Source organism: Quercus robur, chromosome 9 (genome assembly GCF_932294415.1).
Source record: "Quercus robur chromosome 9, dhQueRobu3.1, whole genome shotgun sequence".
NCBI lineage: Eukaryota > Viridiplantae > Streptophyta > Magnoliopsida > Fagales > Fagaceae > Quercus > Quercus robur.
This window is the reverse complement of record NC_065542.1, coordinates 1700005-1717722: the sequence shown is the minus strand read 5'-3', so window position 1 is coordinate 1717722 and position 17718 is coordinate 1700005. Positions and strand designations below refer to the sequence as shown.

At 35.4% G+C, this 17718-nt stretch overlaps 1 protein-coding gene and 1 long non-coding RNA gene across 2 annotated transcripts; one reads left to right on the top strand and one right to left on the bottom strand.

Moving 5' to 3' along the window:
- Positions 1-1511: 1511 nt before the first annotated feature.
- Positions 1512-17718, top strand: LOC126699740 (serine/threonine-protein phosphatase 7 long form homolog). Its single transcript, XM_050397711.1, has 7 exons — positions 1512-1609; positions 1809-1920; positions 13028-13791; positions 14165-14255; positions 14368-14760; positions 16580-17373; positions 17652-17718. The coding sequence occupies exons 1-7, from the start codon at positions 1512-1514 to the stop codon at positions 17716-17718; spliced, it is 2319 nt and encodes a 772-aa protein (XP_050253668.1).
- Positions 3275-5438, bottom strand: LOC126700197 (uncharacterized). Its single transcript, XR_007647074.1, has 4 exons — positions 5341-5438; positions 3917-3979; positions 3721-3789; positions 3275-3614 (listed from the first exon to the last, which is right to left on the bottom strand). It is a non-coding gene; the product is annotated as an uncharacterized LOC126700197 (long non-coding RNA).

Sequence of the window (17718 nt, the reverse complement as noted above, 5' to 3'; positions counted from 1 at the left end):
TATATTTCTTGAAACCTCAAGGAAGGAAATTGATGCAATTTACCCATGTATATAAATATATGAGAGGGATTTTATCAAGTTCATCCCTGTAATTAGGAAGTATATCATATACCTATTCACTAATTGTAGGCATAACAAATTTTACCATCTACTAATTGTAGAAATAACAAATTTTGCAACATTTTAGGTGGCAGATCATTTTACATAAAATTACTATAAATATCATTTTGACTTAGTACCAATTACATATCACTACCTCAATTATTGAAATAGTGAAGTTTTTTGTATATATATAAGTATTGTTATACACATACTCTTGAGTGTTGACTCCGATCCAAAGGTAAATAAGGCACAAACTTGGCACTTCCTGCACCGCAGCAGAACCCAAAGACTTTTCTTTTTCTATTCTTTCAACTCCTTTTTATTTTTTGACTGGCTCACACGGCTACACGTGTGTAAAAAGCACGAAAATTCCATACATCTAACAGTAACAAAAATAATTTTTCCTCTTATCAACCATTCCCAGTCACTCATCCAAAATCCAAACCAACCCAAACTGTCGAACAAAAACACAAAGAACGAAATTGGAAAATAGGCCTAATTTCCCAACTATCTAGTTAATAGGTCCGGTTTTGAAAGAAATTGGGTTAGTAACATCTCGACTTTCTGACAGTCGATTTTAGGCCTTGTAAATCGACTCTCACAGAGTCGGTTTTGGTTGTCCGTGACATCTGATGTGGCAAAATTGCCACGTGGCAGCCATCTAAAAATCGACCATCAGAGAGTCGATTTCCATGTTGGTGTCACGTGCCATTGACGTGGACTGACGTGGAGCACGACCTGGAAACCGAGTGTGTGAAGGTCGATTTCTAATAGGATATTTTTGAATTTAAGGCTCTCTTTCAGTCGCCCACCCACTCACTCTCCCTCATCAGTCAAACGCCTCTACAGACTCTCGCTCACCCTCACTCACCCTCTCCTTCTCTCACTCTCTCAGCGTCACCGTCACCGTCGCCGACGCCAGCCCAACCCACTCACCCACCCACTCACTCTCCCTCATCAGTCAAACGCCTCACTCACCCTCTCAGCAAACCGACACTGTCAGTCACCCTCTCCTCCTCTCACTCTCTCAGCGTCACCGTCGCCGACGCCGGCCCCAACCCACTCACCCTCTCAGCCTCACCGACCCAGCCTCAGTCACTCTCTCGCTCACCTACGCTGTATCTGAAAGAAATAGAAGAAAAAAAGGTGAGTCAGTTCGTTTTGTTTGTTTGTTTGTATTTTTTTTTTTTTTTTTTTTTTGTATAAGAAGCATTCTTCTTCATTCCCAGATTGTTGCTTCAATTCGTTCCCATTTTTCAAATATGCCATTTCTCACTTAGTTTTTTAGATTCGAATTTTATGTTCTTAAGACAAATTTCGAAGACCCATTTAGATAACATCAGTATTTTTTTATTTCTTTTTGTTTGAGTATATTATTGTGATGAAGGAGGACAAAAAAATGGCATGACATGTGGTGTAGCTTTGAAGGGGATGAATTTGGGTATTTGATTGCAGATAACACACATGCATCAGATTCATCTGAGATATGTGTTAAATCTTGTCTCCTGTAAAATGTATCCAATGGTTATGTATATTTAGTAGATTTTCTGCAATGTCTTATGATAAGTTCACGGATACATTATATGCTGGTTTATATTTTGTATTTTGTGGTTTCATTATGTATTATTATTGACAATATGTTTTAGGTTGTTTTTGTTTTTGTTTTCAATAATGTCTAGTACTAATTGCTTATCATTTTTGTGCAGTATGGCTGCTGCAAATGCTGGAGAGATTAACCATGCGCAGCCTGGCCCCATTGACACGTCAGTGTTGACGTTGCAGCCCAACCATCGATCAGAAGCCATTTGGAATGGGCAGGTAAAACACACCACTAAAGATTTCACTTTTTTTTGTGTGTGGTGAATTTTGTTTTTTGAACCTGGACTTTAGTTTGTTTCTAAGTCTTTTCTTTCTATGAATATTACATGTTTATTTAGAAAAAACGAATCATAGGCTGTTGCTCTTGTTATATTGTTTTATTGATGGCTAGTGAATTGTAAGTAATAGTTTCTCAGTTTATTAATTTCTAGAAGGGAGTTACTACATGTAAGACCCGACGCTCTAGACCAATCAAACATGAGTTCAAATTAGCAATGATTCCAACTAGACCTTTAATTATTCTGAATCTTAAAAAATACGACTATCTTAGTCCTTCCACCATAGCCACATCAAACATAACGGGAAAAGTTACAAATATTTGATAAGTGCTCCCTGAACTAATTCCTCCAAGTGAACAAGAGATCAACTACCCTTCTTGGTAACACCCATTAAATCCCAAATGCTCTAAATACTAGATCCATAAAGCATATGCAATATCACTAGGGATCAACAAATGATCTACCGTCTCCCCACTACACTGGCACATGTAACACCAACCAGCTAAGTAGAAACCTCGCTCGATGAGATTATCACAAGTAAAAAATCTTCCCCCAAAGAGATTAATTAAATTCAGCATTTCTTATTTGTTCAAGCTTTTGGTGCTAGTGATAGTTTATCATGATATAGATACTCTACCAGGCACTTCTTGCCTAGGTTTATATAGCATCAAACCATACAGAGTCTAGCAACAAAATTTTGGGTATTGTACTCTTCTTTGCAATGAGTTTTGAATATTTAGACAAAAAATGCGGCATGTAATAGATACATCAGTTGAGCTTTTTCTGATGAGGTGACTAGTAGCTAGGACTGATATTGGGTCGGTTCGGGTCGGGTTTACTATGACCCGAAACCCGACCCGACAGAAATCGGGGTTGTTTGTCTGAAACCCGATCCGACCCGGAAAATCGGGTCTGAAATCGGGTCGGTTTTCCGGGTCACGGGTTGGTTTTTTTTTTTTTTTTTTTGCTGCTGCTGCTTGTTGGTTTCCATGAGCATTTAGTTACTATATTCTTTTTTGTAATAATAATCTCATTAAAAAAAAAAAATCCAATATCAAATCATTTTTAAAAAAAAATTATACTATTTAAAAAATATCCAATATGAAATCATTTAAAAAAAAATTTATGAAAATAAAAGCTAAAATCTCCTTAGCAAGCCACATTTATGACTATTAAATGGATACACACAATAAAAACACAAAACCAACAATATCTTCACCGAACCATCTGAGGTGCAAGTATGATATCTCTTCTTTCCATTCCTTCTCTTATGCAACTCCAAAACACACCAAACAAAAGAAAATAATATAGTCCTCCACATTCCATTCATTTATAACCTATCCACTCTAATTCATTTCATTCTGTTGTGAACTCTCCAAACAGTGTCAGAACTTTGAGAGAGCAAAACAAATGCATACAAACCAACACAAGCACTAAAGAGCCGGAAATGAAAAACTATGGCAAGATATCTAAAGCTTTACATTACAACAAAATGCTTAGTCGTGAAACAGATTACAGCAATCCATTGCTGGGCAGAATGCTTAGTTGTCAAAAAAAAGTTTCTTTTCAGTAATCCTGCATGTAAGCACTTCTTCAAGCTCCAACATTAAACTTGGCTTCATACACATGGGGTTGCTGCAAAAAAGAAATATTCTTTTAAATTATGAATGGATGCTATAATTGGTACTAACACCTTTAATCAAAGAAACGACAAAGAAATTGATTAGAGAGGCAAACTAACCTTAATTCTCTTCAAACTGTCATTTGTAGCTCTTTGTTTCTCAAGAGTGAGACACAAAGCTGGCAGTTCCTGCTCAATGAATTAGTAAATTATTAATATTTCAGTATTTAGGTATCTCCAATAAGACATTTAGATTAAGGAAACAACATAGGAGAAACAAGAAGATATCCCAGGAAAAGAAGTCAAAGAAACATACATTTTTCAAATTTATCCTTTCCGTCAATAGCAAACTTTCCTCCTCTCTAAGTTCAGCTAGCGACTGCCCAAAAAGAAGAAAAAAACAAGGGATACGAATACAACTTTTTATTTTAATCATCACCAAAAGCTAGATAAACAAAGGACCAATGCAAAGTTAAGGCAATTTGTTCAAATAGAATCAACAACATTGGATGATGAATGAGAGAGCTCCTTTAAGTTTGGACAGAGCTTAAAAATAACTTCCACCTGATATTCCAAAAACATATTGCACAAAAAAATGTACAACTAAACAATTAAAAAGACATTTGCACTTGCACTTGCACTTCTACTATATTGCCTGTGTATATTTGTACTATAATTAGCATATCAGAAAGATGCGGACCTATTAGCTTAAAGCTTTACCCAATAAACCAAGTGGTACATGAGAGCATATGGAAATCAACTATTTCTATTTATAACACAGTTGTGTACACGCTAGAGCATTATATAGCTGGGTCAACCTATTTACTCCAACTACTTGTCAAGTCGATATTTCTGATACATAAGCATTTAAGGATGCAAAATGGGTAGTTTAATGTGTATATATGCCCATGACGGATATTTGCTAGCAGTCATTAACATGTGCTAGTTTTACTGCTCAATGCAGACATTTTCACACATGGATAAGAAATAATCGAAATGGGTGGAACAAGAGCATCAAAAGTTGCATCAACATAGCAAACTAACAACACCAAACATTGAAATAGAACATGCAACAAACTTGGTAACAACTCTGCCAACACAGAAAACTACACAAAACAGTGACTGCACCACAGCAGATACAACGTCTTAATCTTTAAAAACAGTTGAAATAACTCCTCAATTAGCTCAAAGAACCCTGTTCTGATAGTTTCCAAGTTTGTTTATTCTTTGGATGAATAAATAAAAGGTATACATATAGTTTCCCCTTTCATAATTTATATGCAAATGTCAATAAATAGAATTTTTAGCTAAAATCAAAACCATTACATGTGAATATATCAGCAAAAAACATGACATACTTAAAGGACATGGGTTCTTTGGTTTAAGAAAATAAAGCAAACAGAACACTTAAAAAGTACACGAATCCAACAGAGAAACAGAGTAAAGCTTTCAAAGATGGGAGTGGCAGAGGTCTTTTGCCTTGGCGAAAATGCAAAATAGTGAAACCCCAAAGAGAGGCAGAAGAGCTCTTTAGTTTAAAACCTGAAAAAAAATCAAAATGGGTCCTTAAAAAAAACGATTCAAGCCAAAACCCACATCACAAAACGCAAGAAAATCAAACCCAAACAGAATATTCACATAGAAAAAAACCCCAAAATCCGAAAGTATTAAAAACCCAACTCTATTAACAAGAAACAGAGATAACAAGAAATAGGTTTAGCTATTTATTCTATGACTTACACAGAGACAAATGGAGCAAATAGCTTGAAATTGGCTTGTAAGGCTTTGAGGAATAAAGAGAGAGATGAGGGAGGCGGAGATTGCATAGAGACCACGTAGGGTTTTTGTTCACAAACACAAAAATCGGGTTCAGACATAGGGTATTTATATGACCCGAAACCGACCCTAACCCGATAATAACCCGAAAATATAACCCGAAACCCGACCCGAATATTCTCAGACCCGCCCAAAACCTATCGGGTCGGTTCGGGTCGGGTCGGTTTTTGGGTGGGCCGGCTCAAGTGCTCACTCCTACTAGTAGCATTTGAAGGCTATGATTCATTAAAAAAAATAAAACCATACATTAGTTGAACAATGTCAAATAAATTTACCAAAATGATGAACATATCACAAAATAAACTCATGCATGTTCAACTCTATCATTTAGAAATTGTAATAAAGCCTGTCTGTATACTCTATAACCAACATCCTAAATTGGTTTTCAAATGTGCTTTAAAGGCATGATAATTATTTAAACGAATCCAGCTAGTCTGCCACTAATGGATTGAAAATCCAACTTGAGTGAATCAAAGGACTGGAAAATAATTGGGCAAGAACTTACCTGTTGTATGACAGCATCACGGTAAAACCTATATGAGTGGAGGAGCATCGCAACTCTATCAACTTGCAAGCAGTATATTCTACCATAGCTGTGAACAGTGACAATTATTAAATATTTGACTTTAGGGAACAATTTGAATATATTAGCAGGAGAAATTAAACAGTAAGAACCTAGACAGTGTGTTCAAAAGAACCTACACAGTGACAATATTGATATCTTCAGCAGCTAGGACAGGCTTACTGTTAGCCTCAGATTTAGCCATTGCCATGTCAAACCTTGGCAAGCGAATAAACCCTGCAGATGAAAGCTAAGAAGAAGAAATAGTAACTATGTTAGACCATGGGAGATGCTCAAAATTTCCACGCAGCTCTTAGTCTTATTTGCATCAAGGAACACCACAAAAGCTGCATTGATATATGTCTCAAGGAGGAAAAGAACTTTCTGTTCTAGACCCGTAGTTAAACCAAACATTATTTCTTTCTTTCATACTATTTATTCTGCCAAAACTAGGTAGACTGGTGAAAACAAATTATGTAGGGTCCCTTACACAGGTCATGGTTTTTAAGCCAAAACTTTCTATACGGCTTTGAGCTCTAGGGCAGGTTCTCCTTTCCCTTGGAAGAGTGTTTGGAAGATGAAGGCCCCAAAAAGGGTAACTTTCTTTGTATGGAAAGCTATCTTTGTATGATATTGGTTTCCAGCTCATTTTATCCTCCCCAAACCCCCTTACTGGAGAGCCATATATGGTATACATGAAGCTCAACACAGCCTGCAATTCCTGAACATGAAACCACCCCCCCCCCCCCCCAACAAAAGAAACTAACATCCCAAAAAAGACCCCATTACTGAACTTCATTCAGCCACACTTGCCTCCTTATCTAGGAAAAATCTAAACAATTGAAGAAAGTTGACAGCAAGAGGTGTCTCCCCACAACAACAGTCTTGCCAAAACTTCAACCGCTCGACCCATCACCAATATCATGCAGAATATAATGAGAATATAAGAGTATATAAGTGTTCAAGATTAAAACTAAAAAAAATAAAAGATAAGTATATCTCTCGTGACCCACAATTTAAAAAAAAAAAATGATACGACAGGGACACGGGTGCAGAAGTGTCCCAAACGTACACGGCATCCCAAATGAAGTGTCCCTAATTCTTAGAAGACAACAACACTTTCATAATTTGAAACTAGAACCATAGTCATAGTTGCACCTTTTGTTTTGCCTTTACTTAAGATAAAGCTATTGGTTTCAACATGCGTTTACAAATAACTGAAATTCTAGAGGGTCTTCAACTAATGACTTCACCAATCACCATATCCAAAAATTTTCCTTTTTTCCCTTTTTTCTTTCCATCCTTTTTATTATCTATGTACCTGTTTTTATACAGTCACATACTTCAATAGTTCTTGACATATGTATTGAATACGACATGGTCAATTATAAGCCAAGTTTGATAACCCAAAAGACAAAATAGAGAACAAAGAAAAAAATATTATTGTTTCACAACAATAGTACATAACGGCTATTCAATCACAAAAAAAACACATGTACACGATAGAAGAACCAAAAGCTGAAGCTAGAGAGATAGATAAACATCAAATGCAGCAAAAAATGGGGGTTTAAGAGTGATGGGGTTGGTGGGTTAGGAGTTAAGGCTTACCTTAGTGCACTTGCCTTGCGTGTAGTACAAACACATGGGCTTCCAACAATTCTTACTTACAAACATGTATATATATTAAAACTGTGCAGAAGTACAAGTGCAGCACTTCAAATCCTTTCTTTACTCTGTAAGGTACTTCTGCATGCATCTATAATATGGTCAATTTCCAAAATTGCACATACATAATCGGGTTTGTGTCTACATTTTAACACTATCTCTTCCTCACTAAATTTTCGTTTTAAATCACAAGATAGAGAAGGGATTAATTCCCTCCCCCTGTGATTTGTTTCTAAGTCTTTTCTTTCTATGAATATTACATGTTTATTTAGAAAAAACGAATGTTTAACATTGATGCCAATAAGAGATTTTATGACCTAAATATTTTTAAAGTGTAATTTTCTTAGTTAGCATGAAGTCATTAACTAGCTTTTAGAAATTAATAATAAGTTGTATGTTTATAAGTTGTATGTTATTCCATGGTTATGTTAATCCATGGTGGGTGTTATAAATTAATTGGGTGTTATTAAATTTCCTCAAAACCACAAACCGACATGTCATCATCAGTCATAGAAGGATAAGGCCAGCGAACTAATTCCAAACAATCTCTATATAGACTTCAAACTTAAAATACATATATTTAACCATTGATCACAACAAAAACAAGATAAGTAGCGTCAACATTCATTTCAACCACATATGTTCATCAAACTCAAAACCCACAACCCGTTAAACAAGGCAAAATACCACTTAATTCATTATAACCAAAAACAAAAACCAGAATCTTCCAAACCTCAATATGCATTGTACCATGGATCAAACTTCATCAAAACAACAACCCCCCCACTTAATACAAAACACAACCATCTCAAACTTAAAACCATAAATACAAAAAAGAAAAGTTGACAATAGTTAAAACAAAACCACCATGATCAAAACCAAACACCAAAAACCATAAAACATATTCCTTAAAACAAAACTATAATCAGATCTCCGTACACCTCAAAGGGTGCACGAAAACTCAGTCCTACCTTCAATGTTGTTTGCGGATTGATTACGCATAGCATTCTTCTGAACCTGCCGGTTATCTAGCATCGGTAGCTCAGAAGTTGTATGAACCCCACTTTCCAGACTTCTTTTCCAATCAAACCCAGAAAAAATCTTCAATCTTTCGCATAAATCAGACCCTGAAATCACTCAGATAAAAGAAAACCCAAAAAACAAAAAATGAACTCACATAAAGGTTGTGAATTTAAGAGTATATTGGTGACCAAACGCTGTGAAATTAGTTCGGAATAAAACATACCCAATTCAGGTATAAGTAGTTGAAAATTATATGAGTAGTGTAAAAAAAAAAAAAAAAAAAAGCACAGAGAATCACAGTGAAGAATCAATGTGAGAAATGTGAGAACTATATTCCAATTCTCTTGTATTTTCTATTTTTCCTTTTCCTTTTACAGTTTGGAAATTTCTTGGATCTTTGAATGTGAAACCCGTAAAACCAAAATTGAAAAAATATAAATATATTTTTTTAATATATTAAAGTAAGTTTGCGCTCGTGTACGAATAATAAATTTCATTTATGTTATCAAAAAATACATAAATAAATTTCATTTGTGGTGGCGAAATTACTATTTTGCCCACATCATAGTCCTGCTGGTTTGTAAACGTGGTCATTATGTCTTTAATCGACCTCTTAATTTATTGTAGTAATTTTTCATTTTGTCCATTAAGGTTTTAAACTTATCATAAACTGTCCTTTCCACTATTCATTTTCATAATTACATTCTTTTGGCCAATAATGAAACAGGAAAAAAAAAAATTAAAACTGTTAATAAATTATATATTTTACCATCTCTTCTAATTTCAATTTTTAAAATTTTTTTGCCAAACCATTTTCTAATACTCACTCTCTTAATCTAAGTGAAACTTTCTTTATTTTGAGTTTTCTCTCTATATTATTTCTATTTAGTTGCTGCCAAATTAATTTATAAACAAATCATAAGAGAAATGCAGCTTTAATTAATAAACTTTTGCCTTTTCTTGCTCTATTATTATCCAGATTATAAATTTAATAATGGAGATAGACATATACTTCAAATTGAAATGATTTTATATTTTTGAAACTTTAATTGATAAAATAAAATTATGGGACTTAATATAACATATTGTATTAATTGTAGACCTTTTTATGTAATTCTATTTTGCTTTTCTTTTCTTTTTTTTTTTGTTCGTAGTATATCAATTAAAAGCAAAAAAGAATATGGTGAAAATTCTTTAACTTTATCTTCGTTTTGAGGTTGGGTGGAATGTTTCATGCTTGGATGATTGCTTTTATTGGGTTACTTTATTTTTGTTACATAATTCAAACCAATATGCATAAGTTTAGAGTTGTAACTCAACTAGTTGGTATTTTTTGGTCTTTTAATTCTAGATATCCAAAATTCAAATCCCTCATCTCAACTATTAAATTATAAAATTATGAACTTCCCAAGTATAAAAATGGTAGTTTATAAATATGATAAAATGAATATATATATATATATATTAATTTATTGACCATACTTGGGAGATAACTTCTTTCAATCTCTACTACCAATAAAATAAAAACTTTTTTCACTCTTTAAATTATTCTCTCCTAATGTAAGTGATCTTAAAGTTTTTAATTTTTGTTAGTAATAAGTTGTTCCCAAACAAACACTTAGAGTTTGTTTGAGAACAACTTATTTAACTAAAACTGAAATTTTTTTTACTGAACGTACTATAGATAAAACTAACAATTAGCTGAAATAATACAATGAGACCCATAAATAATACCAAAATATGCAATGGGACTCCAATATGCAATGGGACTCCGAAATAGTAGTAAAAAATAAGTTGAATAGAATAAAAAATTTGCTTTTTTCAATGAATGTCAAACACAACCTTAATATTAAAATCCATGATAATTGATAAAAGATTAAACCTATTAAATCAACTAATAAAATATTTTTCATTAAAAACACTAATCAAATATTTTAAAATGAAGAGCATGCACACAAAGTCTGGTTTTTTTTTTTTTTTGGAGAAAAAGTTTTCATGTGTTGACTTTAATGAATTGCAAAAAAGCACGTCAATATTTGGCCGTTGATTTTGTTTTAATATATAGTTGGATGCTTCTACCGTTCATTTTGTTTTAATATATATTTGGATGCTTCTACAGTTACTTTTGTTGGCTTGGATATATTTGTAAGTCACTTCATAGCAATATTATTATAAAATTATTTAAATAGCAAATTAGCAATCATTAGACACCAAAATAAATAAATAAAAATTATATAGTTTTATATATTCGGATTTTTTTTTTTTAAGGTTTGAGGTATGATTCTTTTTTTTTTTATATATATATAGAAAAAAGGTATTACTCTAAAGGTCACCCTTTTCTTTTGTATTGGTCTTGGAAAAGGTCACGCCATAGAAGTAATTATAGTATTTTTATATGGTGGATTCTTTGACAAACGTTAAGTCTCTTTGGATACTAGGACAATTTTTGGGTATCTCTTTAATTTCTTCAAACAGAGATTTATAGAGACAAAGGGAAAAAACCCCCCCACGAAACCTCATTTCCTTTTAAGTATCCAATGTCTCCTTTATACCTCACCTTAGTCACCTTTCATCCCTTTTGAGGTGACCCCCTTTTGTAAATGAATCATGGTGGAATATAATCCAGTTTTGATATACTGTTTTTTTACTCATTATTATTATTTAATAGTCTGCTTTGAATTGGATATATTATGATTTAACAGGTGGATTCCCTAATTAAAACAAATTAATCATGTTCATCTTTATATATTTGTACTAGATACATATATTTGTCATCATACCAAATAGTTGATTGAAAAAAAAGTTGATAAAGTAATGATTCTCATAAACATTGACGTTATTAGTTTAAACGGCCATTAAGCTTTATTAGCAAGAAAAGAAATATATTGGATGTATGATAATATACATTGGTCAAAAAGTGTCTTGAGTTGGATTAGGCATTTGTGAGACAGCTAATACTATATGAAACTTTTGCAACATGGTTTTTATCACTGCCAATAACTACTAGTGACGCAAATTTCAAGTAAGGTCCATATATTGATTGAAGGAAAAATGGGGTGGTAAAGATTGATCCTGGTAATTCTCAAAAAAAAAAAAAAAAAAAAAAAGATTGATCCTGGTAAAGGTTGGAAATATTAGGTCTAGCAGCTGAAAATTTTGAATTGGGCAAGTTATCAAAATTCTGCCATTTTGTGAATTATAGTGTCTTTTATGAACAAGGAGACGTGTTTGTTTGATTGATTTATTTATTTTCAACTTATTTCGTTTATATATATAACTTTTTAAAACCTTACATCAAATATTTTTTTTAAATAAAATAATCTAAATAAAAAAATCATATCAAACAAATAAATAAGTGATTAAATTGCATTGTCTATTATGTTAGTTGTGATTCTTTATAGTGACAAGGATATAAGTATATTGTCAAGAGTCTTGTAATTTGGAAATTAATTGACATCTCCTAGCGTTTTCAATAGAAACATTTAAGGTTTAAACGAAGATACAAGTACTTTGAATGCCCTTAAGGAAGAAAAAAACCATAATCTTTTTATTGTATAAACAAAAGGACAATTGTTTAAATATATAGTTGTATTGATCAATAAACTACACAATTGAATTTAATTCTTATTGATTTTTTTTTTTTTTTTTTTTTGTAATTCATTGATACATGATTGAATTTAATTAAAAATCCGAAATTACAACCTCTAACACCCAAGTTTTGCAATTGTGCTTAAAGTACTTCAAGGCCTCAATCAGTTCTTCATCGAATGCCATACTATTTATGTGTAGAAAAGTGGGTATGTTCGGGAAACTAGACCCTATACTTTGTGCTTGAAGTACTTCAAGCAGTTCTACATCAAATGCAGTCCTATATTATGTGTAGTATAGGGGTATGTTGTGGGAATTAGACCCTATAGTATACTATGTATGGCAGTATGGGACAAAGGTGGCCGGGCGGTCACCTACTCCTACTTGCTTCCCAACAAGATTAGAGAATGTTGAGACTGGGTTGTTGTTATATTATGTTTACTATCTATAAATATAAATATATATTTTCACTCCAACAGTTAACACCCATGAATTTTCTTCCTACCATTTGTCTACTTTATGCCTTTGGTTGAGTGAAAATGAACGAAATTGGAAAATAGGCCTAATTTCCCAACTATCTAGTTAATAGGTCCGGTTTTGAAAGAAATTGGGTTAGTAACATCTCGAGTTTCTGACAGTCGATTTCGGGTTACTCTAAAGTATCATTTCAATTTTCAAAGTTAAAAATAATAAACAACTTCTATTGCACTCAATTTGCTGTCATATGTTAATCCATGGTTTTCTTATGTGCAGGATCCAGGGTCCCTTAAATGTCGTGCCCGTAGTGAAGAGTTCTCGAATCGAGAGCCAATGGTGGATGATCGAGTGATTGACATCATTAAGGCACTTGGTTTGGAGGGACTTCTCAGGACTCCGGGTAGAGAGATTGATCATGGCCTGATAACGGCCTTAGTGGAGCGATGGCGGCCCGAGACTCACACATTCCACATGCCGCATGGTGAGGTCACCATCACATTGCAGGATGTGGAGGTTCTTCTTGGACTTCCTGTTGATGGTGACGCTATAACAGGGAGCACACAAAAAATATGGGAGACTGTGTGCGATGAGTACCTTGGCTTTCGACCTGCCAATGAAGACCATCTGGAATGTACTGGCCAGAGGATTCTCATCAAACGGCTTTTGGAGCAAGTTGCCAATCCACTGCCGCCTAATGCTGAAGACGATGAAGTGCATAGGTACGCACGATGCTACATCCTAGCACTATTGGGGGACACAATCTTCATGGACAAATCCGGTGATAGGGTGCATCTAATGTGGGTGCAGCAGTTGGAAGACCTTCGCAACCCACGAAGGTATAGTTGGGGAAGTGCTTGCCTTGCATGGCTGTACCGACAGTTATGCAGGGCAAGCGATAAGAGAGCCAGTCAGATTGGTGGGTGTTTACTGTTGGTCCAGTATTGGGCGTGGGCCAGATTCCCCTTTTTGTGCCCGGCAGTTGAGCGTGGCCCACCAGTGGGTGCTTATGGTCCTCCAGTGCGTGGTCCACTGTCCCTTAAGTAAGTCTGTACCTTAGTAACTTCATTTACAATATGTGATCATTACCTAAGCTTACAATCATGTAACTTAAAATATAAATTTTCATTTTTATTTAAAACGGTATGTGAAAACATTTATGTCAACATTTAAAAATGTTAAACAGAGTTTCAATATATATGATTACGTTAATATACTCTAATTTTTTGTCATTGTCATGTGGCTTGTATGTGCTTTGTTTGGCTTAAGGACTTTTTTTTATTCTAGTGATATTATTAATTGAGTAAATTTCTATAAGATTCTATTAGTAGTTATATCTGATTACATTATAGTTTTAATCATAATATTATCTTACTTGGGAAGTTGTAGATATTGATCCCCTGTTCTTGATTGTAGGTGGGTGTGGGTCCCAAACAAGAAAAATAGGCCCGCCCAGGTCTTTAGGGACAGGTATCGGGAGCAAATAGCGTTAATGTTGCCAAACCAGGTATGAAAATGCTTTGTTCAACATGTTCAACAAGAAGATATATATTTGCTGAACTTTGAAATAGAAAGATAGTTGCCTAATGTGTTGCATATTTGTTTTTGGGCTGTTGTAGGTGGTGTGGCAGCCGTATGAAGATGAATACGAGAACCTTCCGCCGTGGTGCGTTGCAGGGAGGGCAGTGTGGACGGCAATGGTGCCGCTTGTATGTTTCCATCTAGTAGAGAAACATACACCGGATCGTGTCGTTCGGCAATTTGGGATGATCCAAGAAATTCCCCGCCATGTTAACACGGACCCGGTGCTTCATGCCATTGATTTGAGGGGGAAGATGGGTGTTGATTGGATGCGGAGACATGCTATGCATCTCACGGAGTGGGGTCATCGCCTTCAACATCGTTGTGAAGCAGTGCTTGGTGATATGCCTCTACAGCACCAGTACTTCGATTGGTTCACAAGGATAACTCGAAGGTTTATCGATATCCCCGGTGCTAGATTCATTGTAATGGTAACTTCTCCACGTGTTCTACATTTTACCGTACTTGTTACTTAGTTTACCACTGTTTAGAGAACTCTTCTTATGTGGTCCAATGTTTGCTTAGCATCAAACCTCCCTTTTAAATTGTTGTCTGCGTAAGATTGCTTATAGACAAACAATAATCTTTCTTTCTGTGGTTCATAGTTTACACTATGCTCATGCTTAACCTCTTGTTTCATCTCTAATTAATTCTGTTGTTAATCTTAGATTAGATTACAAGGTTGAAAGCTCCCAATATACTCAACATAACTTCTGTACTAAATCATTGAAAATCAGTTTACTTGAACCTATCATGGGTTTATATTTTTAGAAGAATTTCGAAATTCTCAAAAAAATTGTGTTTAGATGAGGAATTTTGAGGTGAAATTGTACTCAAAGTTGTAACTTGATAGTTCCCAATATTGGTTTCCTTTGCTTGTGTTAACAAGAAAGGTAATCCCAAAATCCTGCAGAATTTTGAACTTGGAATCAAGTATCCAAATCCCAAGTTCAAATTCCGTAGGGAATGTGTCATTTGATGATCATATGGTAACATAATGTTAGCAGTGGTGATGATTGTGGTGGTCGTAGTGGTAATGCCGATGAGTGCTAGTTGTGGCAGTGGTGATGGCTGTGACACTGCCAAGTGATGGTAGTGGTACTAGCAATGGCAGTGGCAACAACTGTTAGGGACTGTATTGCTATTGTATTATAATGAGAAGAAGGGAAATCAGTTAGTGACAATTACTGGCAGTTATTGGTAGCTGTGAGTTGGGTGTGAGAGTTGGCTAGTGGTTACTGTATCAATCAGTTAGAGTAGGGGATTAGGGAATTACTGATTTATTATTTATAGTCTCCAAATTTTAATACATGATTTAATTCAGACTCAATCTAATTGTGCAACTAGCTCATTGGCTCTAAAATAATTTATTGATAAGTACAGATTTCATTTAGAAAGGCTTGGGGGGCTGGAGTCAAGGGAATACCATTGATAGAACTAGAGTGGTTTTATATTAAGCATAATTTTTTTTTTCTTCTCATTTACATACATCATCAAAAAAATATGAGTACAAAATCAAAGTTGTGCTGGGCTTAACAGAATTCTAAGAATTTCAGTAGGGACAATTTGATTTGAAGTTAAGCTAGGTTGTCATGCACTATTTTTGATGATTGCAGGTCTTTGTCATATATTTCACTGAGTGACACAGGTTCATGTTGTTCAAGAGACGAGAAAGAATTGTTGGCAAAGATAGTGTACTAGATCTTGTTTTCTGGTTTTATCATGAATGTACATTGAATAAAATGTTATGGATTATGAATCCTGCCTATGATGTGTTAGAACTATTTATCTACATAGTGTTAGTCATTTCTAATAGGGAACCATGAAATAATATTTCATCTCTTTAGATAACTTTGATATGATCAAGCAAGGATGAAATGCGTTGATATCCTGAGGAACTTTATTCTAGTTGCACAAACACCCCTAAACTAACTTTTTCAATCCCTTTTTTCTGTATAAGAAATATCATAATTTATTCATAGAAACTATTCTTATTACATCCGTATCCACCACCTGCCACACAAAGGCAGGGGTCTCATCCAACTACACCCTCACTCTTTCATTTTAGTAGAAAATGTAACTAACCTTAAAGCAACTACATTACAACCTTTCTGTACATAGCTCAATCTCCATGTCCTAAAGAAATCAAGAAGTTAACTAACCTTCACCTTGCGGCCTATATTAATCTATTGATTTCCTTTCTTCATTTTGATATTGCATTATTAATATACTTGGTTTTTCTATGTGCAGATTGAAGGATATGTCCGTATGATGCGTCGTCACCCAGTGGGTACGGAGGCCCACAATGACATTATTAATGTGCTGGAGGCAGTGCATGAGATTGGCCGTGTACGACCTCGGGAACCTGAGGGCCCGAACGAACCGGCAGCTACTCCTGCGGCAGCGCCTACTCAGAGGCCAAGCACTACTGAGAGCCCAAGCACGAGCACAGCTCCTACCGGACGTTGCTCTCGTCCGCCTGTTGCTACCCCTCAGGTTCTCCCTACCCTCGATCCCTCTCCATCCACCGCACATCCATCCCTTAGCCCCACCATCCCTTCACCCACCCCACATCCATCCGTTAGCCCCACCATCCCTTCACCCACCTCACATCCATCCCCTACCCCCACCATCCCTTTAGCCACTCCACATGAGTCCCCTAGTCCCACCATCCCTCCACCCACCCCACATGAGTCCCCTAGTCCCACCATCCCTCCACCCACCCCACGGTCATTTCCTGAGCTATCACCTATTCCATCATTTGACCTGGGTCTTGATCAAACCCCTCCTGACTTGCAACCCCTCCCACCTTCCCACAGTACGTCCACTGGCCCTTCTTCAGCCGTTGACCCACCCCATGTTCAGCCTGAGCAGCCTGTTGGGTTAGCTGCAGCGGCAGAAGGTCGGCCAAAACGCATATCTAAGGCACCTCTATGTGGGACAGGGGGGCACAAACATGGACACAATGCTGGGCCGGAGGCATCTGACGAAGGACATGCAAGACCTCCTCCTTATTATACGAGAAAGCGTAAGGTTCAAAAAAGGTAACTGAAATCATACCTTATTCCTTTAACTGGACATTTCAAGCTGGTGTTGAAAAGTTCATGAAATTATTTTTGTGGCCGAAATGGTTTTAATGTACATTATTTGAACTAGGTGAAAGGTACAGCTGGGACATTAGCTGGAGGTAGATATTCATGTACAGTGCTACACTGCTGCTTCCTTCTGCTGTAGTTGGTACTTAAAAGCACCTTATTGTTCACAGTTCGTGTATTGTCTATTCTCTTTCATGCTCTAACTTTATGGTTTTTTTAATTGGCAGGTTACCAACAATTCAACAGTGTTGTAGTGCAGCAGCGAAAGTGAGTTGTAGTTTCTCAATCAAGTGA